The sequence below is a fragment of the Rana temporaria genome, chromosome 3 (assembly GCF_905171775.1).
Source record: "Rana temporaria chromosome 3, aRanTem1.1, whole genome shotgun sequence".
NCBI lineage: Eukaryota > Metazoa > Chordata > Amphibia > Anura > Ranidae > Rana > Rana temporaria.
This window is the reverse complement of record NC_053491.1, coordinates 237,851,524-237,869,727: the sequence shown is the minus strand read 5'-3', so window position 1 is coordinate 237,869,727 and position 18,204 is coordinate 237,851,524. Positions and strand designations below refer to the sequence as shown.

The following is an 18,204-nucleotide window of genomic DNA, read 5'->3' as shown; positions in this document are numbered from 1 at the left end:
TCCTCTCACATAAGCTGTACCTGCTTATCTTCAGGCCACTCCCCTCCACAGCATTCTCAAGTATATAGAGCAGATTGTATTTCTCAGCTTCCAAGAGGAAGGAGGCGGGGATCTAAATGTCACACACTACACAGCACAGAGCTGATTGTAATCTGATACCTGAATGGAGGAAATGGGCACACCCCCTCTACACAGCCTCATGAGGATACAAGCACATCTGAGGCTTTCAATCACTTACTGTGTGTTAAGGGTTGGGGGGCAAACCATGTTTGGTGTTGGGAAAAGCTTTCAGGAGTCATAGATGGACATAGCTAAAGAAGTAGAGTGCAGCCAGAATCCACACTAGGTGCCATGGGCTGGGGCACATTATATTAGGATATACTTTTTTTATTTAATTATTTATTTATTTAGGAACATTTTACAATGCTACATCTGTTAGAAATATACAAATATGAGAAAGAGTCTGAGATCCCAAAAGGAAAAGCGCATTACAGTTGCACTGAAAAAAGATAAGAGCCTCTTTAGGCCTGCAAAAACCTATTACGTTTCTGGAACGCTATCTCATCCTTCCTAGCGGACCTTACAGGTATTCTGAAAGAACTAACACCAGCAATGGCCTTATAAGGAATAAGCCTAGATATTTACCCATTATGTTTTAGAACAATAGTAGCACATACTCTAATGCCGCGTACACACGATCGTTTTTCGGCATGAAAAAAAACGTTGTTTTCAGTATGTCCAAAAAACAAATTTTTTCCAACTTCATCATTAAAAACGATGTTGCCCACACACCATCGTTTTTAAAAAATGATGAACAAAGCACGGTGACATACAACACGTACGACGGCACTCTAAAGGGGAAGTTCTATTCGCCTTTGGGCTGCTTTTAGCTGATTCCTTGTTAGTAAAAGACGATTTGTGCTTTTTTGTCTGTTACAGCGTGATGAATGTACTTACTCCATTATGAATGGTAGTTTTACCAGAACGAGCGCTCCCGTCTCATAACTTGCTTCTGAGCATGCGCAGGTTTTTTACATCGTTTTAACCCACACACGATTATTTTTTACAACCCGAAAAATTACATTGTTTAAAACGACGTTAAAAAATGCAGCATTTTCGAGAAAAAAAAAATTGTCGTTTTTCAGAACCTGAAAAACGATGTGCAGCCCACACACGATCATATTAAAATAAGTTTTTAAAAAACAACGTTTTTTTCATGCTGAAAAATTATTGTGTGTACGCGGCATTAGACTGACCCAAGTATCACAAAAAGAAGACAAATGTCAAGGAATGCGTATTGAACACATGCCTGTATAACATATCATTTGCGTTTCTGCATTTTCCGTATCCAGAGTACACAGGCTTAAAATGACCTGGCTTGACACCAGTGAATTCCCAAATGGGCCCCAAGCCAATGAGTCCATGTTTTTTTAGGTCTACTATCAGGCATTTAACTGCCCCATTTTCATATTGGACAGCTGCCTGTTTGATTTTTCAGTGAGATGAAAGAATGAGGCGTGAGGATTGTTAGCCAGTACAGTATAGTCAGCCAGCAATTACGGACATAATCTGCATTCTGACATGTAGACATTGGCTATGCTAAGAACTAGATAAATGTCACTGAAATCAAAATAAAAACCTTTGTTGGGCTCTGTGTCTTATTTAAGAAGCTGCCAAAAAGAGAAAACAGCCAGTCAGAATTCATCTGCTTCTGGTCTGACTGTGGCACAGTGAATTTTGATTCTGGTTCTGCACTAAAACAGAAAATAGAATTAGGCTACGTAAATAAAAAGGGTGCATAGATAAAAAACACGTATAATGGGCAGTTAAACCACTGACTGCAATATGTATAAATATAAATTGCGGTTTTACAGCCGGCGGCTGACTTTCTCATGAGTCTTTGGAATGGTTTCTGAAGCAGCGGGAGGAGACGTTTTCCTCTGTTTCTACCAGTTCACCTGAAAAACGATCCGACGGTGTGGCCGGCTACTCCCATAGGTGATCAAACAGTAGATACTCTTTGATCATCTCTATGGCCTTGGAGGACCGGAGCAATGTATTGATCCAGGACCAGGCTGGAAGTCATTTTTTTTTTTTAAGGTGACCACCATTACTTGAATACACAAAAGTCTGACTTCTATGCTTACAAGCAACAGCTTGTTCCCCAACAGCTCCCACAAATAAGATCTCCTGAGTGGCCCCCAATGAGTGAAGGATGGAGACAAGGGAGACGCGGGTACAGTGCATCACCACTGGATGATCTCCCGACAAGTGAGAGAGGTGGAGCCTACTACAGTATGCAGGGAGGTACTAGAGCTCGCTGGGTGCTTCAGCTTAATACAGCAACAAAAATAAGACATGTGGAAAATGGTGGAGCTTTTTTTAAGAAGTTGGGAGAAGATGTGAGCAGTAGAGGGGGGTTGCATGCAGAGCTGAAGAGGTGTAAATGTGAGATGTGGATGGAGGATGCAGAGGTAAGCAGCTGTGGAAGAAGGCTGAATTATGCACTCTGTGTAGCGCACCGCTAAACTCTGCACTCTGTATGCAACACACCCCTGAACTCTGCAGTCTGTACATAATACACTCCTGGTATTTAATGATCCTGTTAAGACCCTCCCACTGTTAGTGAAATTTGACCACACCTACTATTTAATGCGGTTTGGAGGGTGTGTATAAGGGACGAGGGGGTCGTGATTGAGTTCCTGTACCTATTTGCAGAGAAAAAAGCCCTGATACCTGTCATCCTTATTTCTATTACAAGGGATGTTTACATTCCTTGTAATAGGAATAAAAGTCATTAAAAAAAAATGAAAAGCAAAATAAATACGATTTTTTTTTTAAAGTGCCCCCCGATCCCCCCGTGCTCACGTGCACAAGTGAACGCATACGTAAGTCGCACACCCATATGTAAACGGCATTCGCACCACACATGTGAGCTATCGCCACACACATTAGGAGAGCAATCATTTCAGCACTAGACCTCCTCTGTAACTCTAAACAGGTAACCTGTAAAGGTGTTTAAAGCATCGCCTTTGGAGATTTTTAAGTACTGTAGTCTGTCGCCATTCCAGAAGCATGCACAATGTTAAAGCATGGCATGTTTGGTATCTATTTACGCTGTGCAACAACATTTTTTACATTGTACAAACAAATTCTAGCGGAAAATATATCGGTAATCAAAAATAAAGTTCATAAATGTAAAAAAAATGCTTGAGAAAGCCAAATCAGAGGGCAATACGCGTGTGGAGGGGAGGAGCCAAGCCTGTGACGTCACGCAGCCACAGTGCTGAGAGAGCAAACACTTTTTGTGCAAGCTATGCAAGCTTTTATTGTTATTCCTGTAAGTGTGATTTTAATGGGGCATTTCAAATGAACAGTGAAACGGATAGCACTATGTATCCTTTATTTATATTTGCATGATTTGGAACCATTTCTTGAGAGGAAACATCTCACCTGGGAGGCTGCCTCTTTGAGAGCTGAGACTGAGTAACAGGAGGAGTGAGATCGTATTAGAGAGAGAGTAAAGATAATTCTTTCTCATTGTTGAGGTGAGTAGGTATAACGGCCGATGATGGTGTACACAATTTAGCATTGTCTACAGAGAACGGCAAGAGCACAGTGGTGGATGATTTATTTATTAGAGATTACAACAATCAAAAAATCACAGAAGCGGTTTAACATTTATTCACATATATGAACTTTATTTTTGATTATATATTTTGCACTGTGTTGATATACATTTTTATACATTTTATATAGATTTTTTCACAAGAGATAGTAGCGCTGCACTATTTATAAATAATCAAAATACTTGATGGTGAGGTGATACATTATAAGTGTACAGCATCTGCAGGTAAAACTTTGTTGTAGTTTTTTGCACATATTTTGTTACATAATTTGTTGTATTTTGCACATGATATTTTGTTTGCACGTAGCACTTTTTTAGGGTGGCGCTGATTGATTGTTTTATATATATTTTTATATATATTAAAGAGAGAGTTGTTAAGAAAGGTATCTGAGCAAAAGTGTCTATTAAAAATGATTGAATAAGGGGTCAATTACACTAACCCGCACTGAAAAACAAGCCATGTTCCTGTGGGAGCTAGTTTCTGTTCTGTTCGGAAGTGGGGGAATGGGGTGGTGCCTTTGCATTTTTACCTTAAGGGCTCTTTCACATGTATGGACAGTATGTCTGTATTTCATCCATTTTTGGATGAAAAAGAGACATACATTAATCCCTATGGGATAGCAGGTGTCAGCGGATAAACATCCACTGACACCCGATCTCACCGCTCCACACTATGGTCGGATTCTGCAGACAGAGGAAAATCCTATTTTTCCATCCGTCTGCAGAGCGCATCGGGTGAACACGGACAGACGGTCCGTGTTCATCCGATCCCCCCATAGGGTTCTGACAGGGCAGTCCCTGCACACGGCCTGTCATCTGCCAGCTCAGCGGGGATCAACGGAGTGATCCCTGCTGATCAAGCGGATGAGACATGCACGGATCCTCACAGGATCTGTACATATGAAAGGGGCCTTAGTGTCATTTCATTCACTTCTATACACTGCGTCTCAGACATGCTACATCTTTCCGCACCTCTCCCCTCATGCACAGGTGCATACAAAAACAATTGTTTTCTGTATGCTCTTATAGAGACCTGCTTTTGTCAAGTGAATAAAAAACGCAGGTCATGCACAAGTGTGAACGAGCCCTAAGGAATGAATATTATTTTGAAATATAATTTAGATATGCTGCACATACAGTGAAGTTCTAAACTATCAGTATTGTGTTAATGTCATCTTGGCCTCTGTTTGATCTGCAGTTGACATGGTGCATCACATGTGATCATATATGACACCAAGCATGGCTTTACAGTTCGGTTGAGAGCTAATATAAGCACACTAATAACTGTGAGGCCTCGTACTCACGTACTCACAGTTACTCGTGCCAAACACATCGAGTTCCTCGGCCAGTTCAGCCCTGAAGCCGCCGAGGAGCTTGGCGGGACGAGAGCTCCCATAGAACAACGAGGAAATAGAGAACATGTTCTCTATTTCCTCGCCGAGGTCCTCGTCGGCTTCCTCGGCCGAAAGTGTACACACGGCCGGGTTTCTCGGCAGAATTCAGCCAGAAACTCGGTCGGAAGCTGAATTCTGCCGAGGAAACTGGTCGTGTGTACGGGGCCTCACAGTTATAATTTAAGGCATGCCTTGGACTTGGGAAACAGTAAAGGCATAGTTCACCTTTACCAGAAAGTTGCTTATACAGATAAGTAACTTCTGTAGATGAAAACCAAAGCCGAATAATGCCCTTACTATAGGTGTAGGGCATTTACAGACCTCAAGAGGCCTGACTGGAAAATTTTAGGACATTGCTAAGACACGCTTAGTTGTTTCTTTTTACCATCATAGGAGTGAGCATTTTCAATTATTTAAATCCCTCACATGCATTTTCTCTCCCCCTGATGCAGTAGCTGAGCTCAGCATTTTGAGGGCTTGTTCCTGTGAAGGTGAAGGTGAACAGTAAGGCCTCGTTCACACCATGGTGCAGAGACATCAGTTTTTCTGCAAGTGTTCTGCAAGGGCACAAAAAAATATTGAATATGTGTCCTTTTCACACCACAACACTGGTATCACGTGCGTTATTCTGCATGGGAAAAAAACTGACATGACATCAACATGGGTGTGAATAGGGCACATAAGTGACGTGCATGGAAACGGATGTAAAACTGATGTCGGTTTTCCCATCAGTTTTTATCAGTTTTCATGCAGATATGGTTTGAACGAGCCCTAGGTGTCTTTTAGCAATTGGAATTTTTTAGTCAGGCTTCAGGGGCTATGTAAATGGCCTACACCTACAGTGTCTTGCAAAAGTATTTACCTCCTTGGCTTTTTACCTATTTTGTTACATTACAGTCTTTAGCTCAGTTTTTTTAATCTGAATGTGATGGATCAGAACACAATAGTCTAAGTTGGTGAAGTAAAATTAGAAAAATATATACATCAAACTATTTTTTAGATATGAAAAATGATAATTGGCATGTGCGTATTCACTCCCTTTGTCATGAAGCCCATAAAAAGCTCTGGTGCAACCAATTACCTTCAGAAGTCACATAATTAGTGAAATGATGTCCACCTGTGTGAAATCTAAGTGCCACATGACCTGTCATTACATATACACACCTTTTGGAAAAGCCCCAGAGGCTGCAACACCTAAGTAAGAGGCACCACTAACAAAACACTGCCATGAAGACCAAGGAACTCTCCAAACAATTAAGGGACAATGTTGTTGAGAAGTACAAGTCAGGGTTAGGTTATAAAAAAATATCCAAATCTTTTTTATGATCCCCAGGAGCACCATTAAATCTATCATAACCAAATGGCACAAGAAATGGCCGCACACCAAAACTCGTGGACCTGACAAGGAGGGCATTAATCAGAGAGGCAGCAAAGAGACCTAAGGTAACCTTGGAGGAGCTGCAGAGTTCCACAGCAGAGACTGGAGTAACTGTACATAGGACGACAATAAGCCGTACGCTCCATAGAGTTGGGCTTTATGGCAAAGTGGCCAGAAGAAAGCCATTACTTTCAACAAAAAACAAAATGGCACGTTTTGAGTTTGCAAAAAGGCACGTGGGAGACTCCCAACATGGTGGTGGCTGCATCATGCTGTGGGGATGTTTTTCAGCAGTCGGGACTGGGAAACTGGTCAGAGTTGGGGGAAAGATGGATGGTGCTAAATACAGGTATATTCTTGAGCAAAACCTGTACCACTCTGTGTGTGATTTGAGGCTAGAATGGAGGTTCACCTTCCAGCAGGACATTGACCCCAACCACACTGCTAAAGCCACACTTGAGTGGTTTAAGTGGAAACATGTAAATGTGTTGGAATGGCCTAGTCAAAGCCCAGACCTCAATCCAATAGAACATCTGTGGTCAGACTTAAAGATTGCTGTTCACAAGCACAAACCATCCAACTTAAAGGAACTGGAGTAGTTTTGCAAGAAGGAATGGCAAGAAGTTCATAGAGACTTATCCAAACCGACTTGGAGCTGTTATAGCCACAGAAGGTAGCTCTACAAAGTATTGACTTTAGGGGGTGAATAGTTATGCACATTGACTTTTTCAGTTATTTTGTCCTATTTGTTGTTTGCTTCACAATAAAAAAAAAACATCTTCAAAGTTGTGGGCATGTTCTGTAAATTAAATGATGCAAATCCTCAAACAAGCCATGTTAATTCCAGGTTGTGAGGCAACAAAACACGACAAGGGGGTGAATACTTTTGCAAGGCACTGTATACCTATAGCAAGAGAATTATTTAAACTTTGTTCAAAGCTGCATAGTTTATTTGTATCAACAGACACCCCTTATCTGCATAGGCAGTTTTTGTTTTATTTATTTTTTATGGTGAACTAACCCTTTAAAGGGTTTGTAAACCCTCAATATTTTTCACCTTAATGCATTCTATGCATTAAGGTGAAAAACCTCCTGTGATACAGCAGCCCCCCAGAGCCCCCATTTCACTTACCTGAACCTGGCTCCAGCCGGAGTCTTGACTGATAGCAGTGCAGCCATTGGCTCAATCAAATCCAATAACATGGGAGTCGGAGGGCGGGGCAGAGTCCTACTGTCTATGTCAATGGATGCAACAGCAGGACATGGGAGCGTGCCCGCATGAGTGCCCCGAGGGAGCGCGGCTCTCCAACGGGGAACTAGAGAAAAGGAAGAGCCAGGAACACCATTAAGGGACTCCAGAAGAGGAGGATCAGGGCAAACCCAACTGTACAGAGGAGGTGAGTAAGACATATTTGTTATTTTAAAAAAAAGCCTTAACATTTTACTAAACCCTTTGATTTAACTGTTTCCCAAAACAGTTGCATTTAAGACATGTAGTAAATAACTGTCACAATTGCTTGTGTTCTCAATCCAACTGTCAAGCCATCAAATGGCTGGTGTCATAACTGATCACATGTGCAGCACCATTACAACTGCAGATTAAAGCGGGGGTTCACCCAAAAATAAATTTTTAACATTACATTCAGCCAAGTTGTCCTAATGACAATCGGCTGTTTTTTTTTGTTTTTTTTTCGTGCATACCGACTTTCACCGCTGCTTCCGGGTATGTCTTCTTCGGGACTGGGCGTTCATATCTGATTGACAGGCTTCCGACCGTCGCATACAGCGCGTCACGAGTTGTCGAAAGAAGCCGAACGTCGGTGCGGCTCTATACGGTATGCGACAGTCGGAAGCCTGTCAATCAGATAGGAACGCCCAGTCCCGCAAAAGACATACCCAGCGGTAAAAGTCGGTATGTACGAAAAAAAAACAAAAAAAAACAGCCGATTGTCATTAGGACAACTCAGCTGAATGTAATGTTAAAAATGTATTTTTTTGGGTGAACCTCCACTTTAAGCAGAGACTAGGATAACAGCTTCCTTGGTTGTAAAAGATAGGAGGGTTTAATTTAGAATCCTTGCACTCCCTGTGTAGACACATCAGAAATTACGTTAGATAAGAACTGTGATTATAATTCAAAAGATACTGTATACTCTCGACAATCACATTATATGTTCCATTTAATTGAAAGGCAGAAAGAACTAAAAGCAATATACATGTTTTATGACACCAAACCTTTTTATTGTGTTAACTGGCCATGTATTGCAGTGATTAAAATAGTGGCATTGTTTTTCAATTAATCTGCGGGGGTTATATACTGCCGTTGATGATCCTAAATATATCTAATAACATCAAGGCAATCATATATAATGTTTATTGTGAGGAAAAATATTCTCTGCATTCATTTTCTATTTATATGATTTCAGAGTCCTTTTCACAGGAATAAATAAGCTTACTATTGCATGCTGGTTAAACTTTATTAACCTCCATGCTTCTTGCCTTTAATAGCAAAACAAACATGTCAGCCATTTCGCTCCAGAGTGATCTAAGCTGAAATCTGTTCTGGATAAAAGGCACTCATGTGGAAAGAAAACAGGATAGGCAGTGTGGATTCTAAGTAGGCAGGGGATTCCCTAGGTACACAGATCATCACAAATACAGTACAGGAAAACAATCATTCTAAGACACTATTTCCTATGTGGCAGATATTAAAAAAGGCTGCACAATGCTTTGACATGCTGTGGGATTTGTTAGTTATTTCTACAGATATTAGAAGTCAATGTATTTCAGTGTTCCTGCAGATTTGGCAGGGTGATTCAGTCTATTGATGCACGTTAGATGTCTTTAAACAAAAATGGCAACTGCCCCCATTTATAACCAGCTTTTAACACTGGCTAATAAGTTGCGTTAAAACAAATGTCTGTTTCATATCTTTTATCTGCATAGATTTGGATACTTTACCTTTGCAGGGTATGCCCTTGCAGTGGGACCCCAAGAAGCAAAGGGGCTTATTCAAACATTTCACAAATATTTTGGGAAAAATTGTTCCTGTAGGGTGGGCAGATAAGATGGTTGTATTAGCAGTGGAAGTAATGATTTTAAAGCAGGAGAGACTATTGAGATAACTTTGGGGTGTATTTAATTTAGAATTTTTTTTTTTATAAATAAACGTGCCCATACATTTGTTCTGCCTATGGAACAATGCATTTATGTTATTAGGCTATTTTCTTTTTTTTTTCTTTACAAAAGTTTATTGTAAATATTAACCACTTCCCGACGGCCGTACGACTTTGTACGGCCGCAGGGTGGTTCTACTTCTCTGACTGGCCGTGTTTATACGGCCTGCTCACGCAGCCAGCGGCGCGTGATGTCCGCCAGGCACTCGGGATCGGCGGCTACAGGGACAAGACGTGGAGCTCTGTGTGTAAACACAGAGATCCATGTCCTGTCAGGGGAGAGAGGAGACCGATCTGTGTCCCTTGTACATTTATAGCACTGATCGCTGTATAAATGTGAATGGCGCCAAAAATGTGTCAAAAGTATCCGATGTCTCCGCCATAATGTCGCAGTCACGAAAAAAAATGCTGATCGCCGCCATTAGTAGTAAAAAAAATAAATAAAAAATAATAATAATTCTGTCCCCTATTTTGTAAGCGCAATAACTTTTGCGCAAACCAGACGCTTCTTGCGATTTTTTTTTTACCAAAAATATGTAGAAGAATACGTATCGCCTAGACTGAGAAAAAATTTTTTTTTTTTAAAAATTGGGCTATTTATTACAGCAACAAGTAAAAAATATTGTTTTTTTTTCAAAATTGTCGCTCTATTTTTGTTTATAGCGCAAAAAATAATAACCGCAGAGGCGATCAAATACCACCAAAAGAAAGCTCTATTTGTGGGAAAAAAGGACGCCAATTTTGTTTGGGAGCCACGTCGCACGACCGCGCAATTGTCAGTTAAAGTGACGCAATGCCACAAGCTGAAATTTCACCTGGTCAGGAAGGGGTATATGTGCCCAGTAAGGAAGTGGTTAAGGAACAGTTACAAGTATAACATTTCAAAATAGGTCAACAATGAGTTAACAGCACATTATACAATGCATCATATAGGAGGGAAGCGGAATTAATAGATTAATAGTGTACATTCTAGCTTGCAGGCAAAACAAGGGCAAACATGTATTGGGGCATTGAGATACAGTTGTATGGGAGGGGGTACAATCAGTTACTGTGTAAAATTCCAATATGACCATTTAAGGTTGAACACCTGGAGACTATCATTCAGTGTATGATATACTTTTTCAGATAGTTTTATTGTCTCCATTCTGTCCATTACCTGCGGCCACAGTACTTGATCAGTTTTCCAGTTGAGAGTTATCATCCATTGAATGGCGCTACATAAGGAATGGAACATTCTGGTGCAGGGAATGGGAATATTTGGTATCTTGGCATATAAGAGGCATATCTGGGGGGTAAGGATAATTTTAAACTTAGAGGTTCTTTCAAACCTGATCAATGCAGTGCTCCAGATCCGATCTAGCAGTGGACAGCTCCAGAAAATGTGTAAAAGTGTACCTTGTACTGGACAACCTCTAAAGCAATTGGGAGAGATTGTGGGATAGAAAGAATGGATCTTGGAGGGGGTAAGGCACCATCTAGAGAAGAGTTTCATTGGGGTCTCTCCAAAGGAGACCGCTCTGCTGCATTTACGGAGGTTGTCGGACATAGCATGCCAAGTTTCAGAGGGGATGGTACATTTAAGATGAGCTTCCCAGTGAAGCATCGGGCTAGACTTCTCTTGTAGTGCAGTCGTTAATTGCATGATATAAACGGGAAATCATACCTTTGTAGGCTATTTTCTGAGCTGCTCCAATGTTTCTTATTGATTTAAAACAGAAAATACAGCATTTTGCCACTAGATGGAGAAAAGTATCATAAGAATATCCTATAAAACGTAGCGCCATCTAATGACCAAATGTGGTATTTGCAGTTTTTCATGAGCCCCTTTTGCTTTGTGGGGTCCCTTTGCAAAGAAATAACCTGAAAAGATAAAGAAGTATCCAAATCTATGCAGCTTCAGTAAAAGTGACACATTGGGGGTTATTTACGAAAGGCAAATCCACTTTGCACTACAATGCTGAGGTGATCCACAATGAAATTATGTTTGACACCCCTGCAGTGTAAGAAGAATAAGAACATGTACTGTACCTGAGCAGCAATTATGCGCACTTATTGGTGGCCCAGACTGTTCTTCTGCAAAATGGGCCACACAAAATATTGACACTTTGGGTCCAATTTGGACATTCTCACTTCTCACTGTACTCACTTTTGTTGCCAGCTTAATGCCAGTTTAATGGCTGTGTGTTGAGCTATTTTGAGGGGACAGCAAATTTACACTGTTATACAAGCTGTACACTCACTGCTTTACATTGTAGCAAAGTGTAATTTCTTCAGTGTTATCACATTAAAAGATATAAAAAAATAAACATTTACAAAAATGTGAGAGGTGTACTCGCTTTTGTAAGATACTGTATATATATATATATATATGTTTTTTTTTTCTTTGCTATTTTGTTTGAGTATGGTTCTATGTTTGTCCCAAGCATGTTTAAATCCGTTTACTGTTGACTGACTCACTATGTCTTCTGGACGTGTAATCCTAGCATCAACTACCCGTTGAGTAAAATAATACTTTCTAAGATTGGCTTTTGAACTTTCCTGCTGCTAGTTTGAAGACACGCCCCCGTGTTCTTGATTTTGGTTTCATATTGAAAATAATGACCTCCTAAACGTTTTTCCACCCTTGATGTATTTAAAGGTTTTAATTATGTCTCCTTTTGGATTAATAAAGTATTCTGGGCCAAATTCTCAAAAAGTCTGCGTAACTTAAATTTCAGCAGTTAAGTTACACTGACTTAAAATTTCTACCTAAGTCCCCGATCGTCAAAGCACTTAGGTAGAAATTTCACGCCGTGTAACTTAAGTGCCGCCGTCGTAAGGCGGTCCTCCTCTCCTGGGGGCGTTTAAAATTTAAATGAGGCGCGCTCCCGCGCCGGCCGTACTGCGCATGCGTGTGACGTAATTTTCCCGACGTGCAGCGTGCGAACGTAATTAACGCCGGGCGGCTTTGAGAATTTCGACGGGACACTAAAGTTGCGACGGGTGAAAAAAAAAGACGCGCCGGGAAAACAAATGATTATAAAAAAAAATGACAGCGTCGCTCAGCATGCATTCCTGAGAGGGTGAACTCCATGCCAATTTTCAAAGAAAAAAACGGCATGGGTTCCCCCCCAGGAGCATACCAGGCCCTTAGGTCTGGTATGGGTTGTAAGGAGACCCCCCCACGCCGAAAAATTGACGTAGGGGGCCCCCTACAATCCATACCAGACCCGTATCCAAAGCACGCTACCCGGCCGGTCAGGAATGGGAGTGGGGACGAGCGAGCGTCCCCCCCCCTCCTGAGCCGTGCCAGGCCGCATGCCCTCAACATGGGGGGGTTGGGTGCTCTGGGGCAGGGGGGCCCCCACCCCAGAGCACCCTGTCCCCATGTTGATGAGGACAGGACCTCTTCCCGACAACCCTTGCCATTGGTTGTCGGGGTCTGCGGGCGGGGGCTTATCGGAATCTGGGAGTCCCCTTTAATAAGGGGGCCCCCAGATACCGGCCCCCCACCCTAAGTGAATGGATATGGGGTACATCGTACCCCTATCCATTCACCTGGAGGCAAAAAGTAAAAGTTAGTAAACACACAACACAAGGCTTTTTAAAATAATTTATTATTCTGCTCCGGATGCCCCCCCTGTCTGGTATGCTCCTGGGGGGGAACCCATGCCGGTTTTGAATTTTTAAATTGCAGTGGAGTTCTCCCTCAGGAATGCATACCAAATGCCGTCGCTGGAATGGGCCTTTACAATGTGTGACTAACTTTCCACATTATAAAACCAGCCCTAGTTTTGCGCAGGCAAATTCGGAACTTACGCAGAAATCAAAGTGCTGAAATGCTTTGAAAATCTGCTTAAGTCCTCATTTGCATACGCAAAGCTGCATTTCAATGAGAAATGCCCCCAGTGGCGGATGCGGTACTGCATCCTAAAATCTGACCGTGTAAGTGTCTTACACCTGTCAGATTTTCTGCCTAACTTTGGAAAAAGCCTTTTGAGAATCGTTTCCAAAGTTAGGCACAGGGATACGCAGGCTGAACAGCAGTTAAGTCTGCGTATCTCTTTTGAGAATCAGGCCCTCTGTTTCTGATTATTTTTGTTGCCCGTCTCTGAAATCATTCTATCCTATCTATATCTTTTTCTAAGTAAAATCTCCAGAATGGGACACACTGGGGGGAAATTTACTAAAACTGGTGCACACAGAATCTAGTGCAGCTTTTCATAGTAGCCAATCGGCTTCTAACTTCAAGCTGTTCAAATGTAGAAGCTGATTGGTTATTATGTACAAAAATGTGATAGGTGTACTCACTGAGATACTATATATGCGTAAAAATGTTATGAATTCTTTAAATGGACTCTAGCTTCAACTTATAAAATGCAGATAAAAGCACATAAAAATGAAGTATTTTAAATGCTTACTTGTAGTGTTTCCCTTTCCATAAAGGTTATATTTTACTAACTTGCAATATACCTCTAAATATGCTGGAGGGCCACAGGTTGAGCACCATGCCCTAGCACATCCATTTCCATTCTTAAATTGAAAAGCTCTCTGTTCTTCTGGTAGTTTCTAATCACTGTCTGTGCTGCCCAAGCTCCGCTAAACCCGCCTGCCCCACCCCTACCTCCCTACGCTACCCTTTGTGTAGCAACATAGGGAGAAGTGAAGGGTAATGCTATATAATGTAACTTAAGTGATAGTTATGAGTCCGCTGGGGCTGTTGACACATGACCATTTTAATATTGATTGGGCCCTGGGCAAAAAAAAATTGCCGCCCCCCCCCCCCTTCCATTTCAAGACATAGAAAAAAATTGCAGGTAGGCTCAAAATTAGTTTACTGCAGCAGATCGTGCAGCGATTGCAATTGGTTGCCAGAGGTTTCTTACCATGCACTAACTGGTTGCTAGAGGTTACAACACATAATTTCTGCTTGTCAATTGGTTGCTAGAGATTTCAGCACATCATTTCTGCTCACTCATTGGTTGATAGGGTTACAGCACATCATTACCACTCACTGAGCAGTGGAGCAGTCACAATTATTTAAGTAAAGCGACACATTAATACACATACTACAGGAGAGGGTCAGAGATTGCAGACACACTACAGGAGATGACCAGAGACTGCTAGCACACTACAGGAGAAGACCAGAGATTGCAAACATTCTACAGGAGATGGTCAGAGACTGCAAGCATTCTACAGGAGATGACCAGAGACTGCGGACATACTACAGGAGATGACCAGAGACTGCGAGCATACTACAGGAGACGGTTAGAGACTGCGAGCATGCTACAAGAGATGACCAGAGACTAAGGACATTCTACAGGAGATGGTTAGAGAACTTTCAGCAATGTACAGCTTTACAATTAAATAACACAGCTCAGAGTTTTGGAAAGCAACCAGACATTCTATTATAAGGACATACATATCCAGCTAGGCTCATACACGTTCAGAGGTCCAGGGGTCGGGCTCCTACTCCGATCTCTGCTCTCTCTGCAGTCACTCCCTCCCAAACATACAGACCACATGAGGCAGGGTCAAAGCACCAGTGGAGCTCCAGGGCCCCCTCTCTGATTGTTTATTTTAAGGCAGCCGCTCTCTCCCGAGCATACAGGCTGCATGGGGCGGGGTCAGAACATCAGTGGAGCTGCCGGCCCGCCCCCTCTCTGCTGGCTGGCTATGGAATACAGCACTGCCTCCCATGTCCTACGTGAGGCATGTGCTCTGCAATGCCATCATCAGGGCCCCAATTTGGGTAAAGCGCAGGGTCAAACAGCAGCTGCTTTGGGCCCCTCAATGACGATTGGGCTCAGGGCAGCTTCCCTGTTTGCCCCGTGTTAAAGATGGCCCTGTGCTGACATCACATTCAAGGTGGTGACCAGTAGCAGTGCCAGTACTTTTGAATGTCTATACTGTACAATGGAGACTTTAATAGGTAAATACCATGCAAAATATACATAAAATGATTGTATAAACTTATGGTAAGATTGTTTTAGAAGTAAACAGAGCAAAATAATTTAATATACAGAATCAGTAAGACGTAACCCCTTAGGCTGGCCATACACTGTTGTACAAAGCTTAACTATTAACTGATCCTCTGTTGCTTTGACAGGCCACATGAGGGATTCGGTGTGGGGGAGAAGATAGTTCTCATCACCTTCATCTCAACAGTAATTCTGATGACCACTCTCGGTAACCTTCTAGTGATGGTGGCCGTATGCCGGGATAGGCAATTGAGGTGAGTCATGAAACTTCTTGATCTTTAACATATTTATGGTGATAAAAATAACGCTACAGAATAAAGTTAATATGTTTTTTACATAGTGTAAAAGTCAAGTCTATAAAAAAACTAATATTTCAGTTTTGGGTTGTAAATTTAACAGTTTCACCCTCCCCCATTGTTGGACTTCCAGTTACCAAAAAGCTTCTGGATAAATACCATTTTACATACCAGGAAAGTTAGTGATTGTCTTATTTATAAAGTTGCATTATTTTAAAGACTCACAACACTAATTTGTGATTAGAACTTTTTAGCCACCTAATTTTAAGAACTTCTCCCTACTTGTTTATCAAATTATTCATGATAATCCAGAGATTTCAATAAATGGACCACCTCCTATAAAGTATAACAAGAAAGTGTATCGGCCCCAAGGGGGCAGTAAGCAGAGTTTTAAGGTGCAAAAAATCTAAGATTAAATTGTACAAAGAATACAAAATTAATTGATACATAAACAGTATAAAACTACTTATACAATTAGAGCTATAGATAGCAGATTGGTCATATTACAAAATAATGGTTGCCTCTACATGTTTCACCACAAACGTTGCTTCTTCTGGAGCTTTTGTAGGACCTTTATTTTAAAACATTACCACCTGTTGAATGGTCACAATTCCGGATACTCCCAAAGACCCACCAAGAGGTCTTGGGGAGTCCCCATTGGACCTCCTGGTGGGTCTTGGGGAGTATCTGGAATCTGTTCAGGCTAGCAATTATACAGATTTTGGATTTATAATAATATACTCAACATGGTTGTTATGGTAATGGTTTATTAATGCACATTTGAAAAAAAAAAGGATTTGTGATTTTTCCAGTCACTTTTGTGATTCATATACCGCTGCTGGAGAGCACAGCCAGGATTACTTTCTCTTGTCATGCACAAAGTGCTACGGTCAAGAGTGCATAACGTACAAAATGTTGGGTTTAGGTCAGAATATAGTGTATATAGTGCAGGGGTCTGTAACTCACAGAGTGCAGGGGACAGGGGTTTGCAATACAAAGAGTGCAGGGGACAGGAGTTTGTAACACACAGAGTGTTACAGTTGGAATAACATAATGTACACAATTCTGGGCTTAGGAATACATAATGCACATAAATATTTACGACACACCGTGCAAGAGTCAGGAGTACATAATGCACTATATGTAGGTGTCACACATGTGTAAAACACAGAGTTTAGGGTTTAGGGATATGAAAAACATAGGGTGCAGGGGTCAGGAGGGTATAACACACAGAGTACAGGGTCGGGTGTGTAACACAAAGTGTAAGGGTGAAGGATATGTAAGACACGGATTTCAGGAGTCTTTGTACATATTGCATAGCACAGAATAAAGGGGTCAGGGAAGGTAACAAAGGGAGTGTAGAGCGTAGGAGTATGTGACACCCAGGGTACATGATCAGGAGAGTAAAATGTGCACATTGCAGGAGTTACAAGTCTGTAATGCAAATATTTCAGAGAATGCAAGGGTCAGCAGTGTATAGCACACAGAATGCAGGGTTTGGGAATACCTGATGCACAGAGTTCAGGGGTAGGGGTTGTTTAACTCACAGAGCTTAGGTGTCAGGGGAGTGTGTAATACAAAGATTGCAGAGGTCAACAGCACGTAACTAACACACAAAGTGTAGAAGCTAAGGATGTGTAACACATACAGCGATCAGGGTAGTACAAAATTCCCCTCGCAAGCAAAACTCTCCCCCACTTTCCCATCTCAGCAAAAATCCCCCCCCCCCCCCTGAAAAAAAACAGGTAGAAATTTGCATGCCCTGCAAATTCAAATTTTCCACAAACAAAAATGTTACTTCCTCCGAGTACATATCTTTACCCTGCTGAAATTCCCCATCCCAGCACAAGTCTATGTTGTTTCCCTAAATCTCCTGCAGTGGAAAAATGCAAGGAGTTTACAAAGCATTAATGAATGCAATTGTAAAAAAATTCAAACAAAATAGTGTAAGTCAAAATGTTGTACAGTAAATGTGTTTTACTAAGAAAATAGTTGTCTTCTGCACTTGTGAAACAGATAAATTTAAACCAAAGAGTGATTTATCACTATGGAACCCTATAGTTCCTACAGAGGTTGCTAGTGGCCAATTGACCTCCCACTTGATGCTGCCTGCATAGTTCCAGGGACAATGCCACTTGGTAACTTCAGCAGCATGACACCAATGATCTTTGCAAGGGGGACATTCTGACTACAATGTTGGGGGGGGGGGGGATTCTTCCCACTGACTCCTGTTGAATTGGTTTTAGTAGGGATTCTAAGAAAACTGGAAAGAACTGTTCCTCTAGGGGGAAAAACCTGAGAGAGGCTTATTTAGACACTTCTTTCCAAATTAGTGTAACTTTTCTGAGCAAAAAAAACAAAGCCTTTGTCTG

General features: G+C 41.6%; 1 protein-coding gene across 3 annotated transcripts in view; it reads left to right on the top strand.

Moving 5' to 3' along the window:
• HTR4 (5-hydroxytryptamine receptor 4) overlaps nucleotides 1-18,204 on the top strand; it is a 609,312-nt gene that overhangs the window by 389,174 nt on the left and 201,934 nt on the right. For all 3 annotated transcript variants that reach the window (XM_040344503.1, XM_040344504.1, XM_040344505.1), the window contains exon 3: nucleotides 15,665-15,790. In XM_040344503.1, the coding sequence (XP_040200437.1) occupies nucleotides 15,665-15,790 (126 nt within the window). The remainder of the gene's footprint in view (nucleotides 1-15,664; nucleotides 15,791-18,204) is intronic.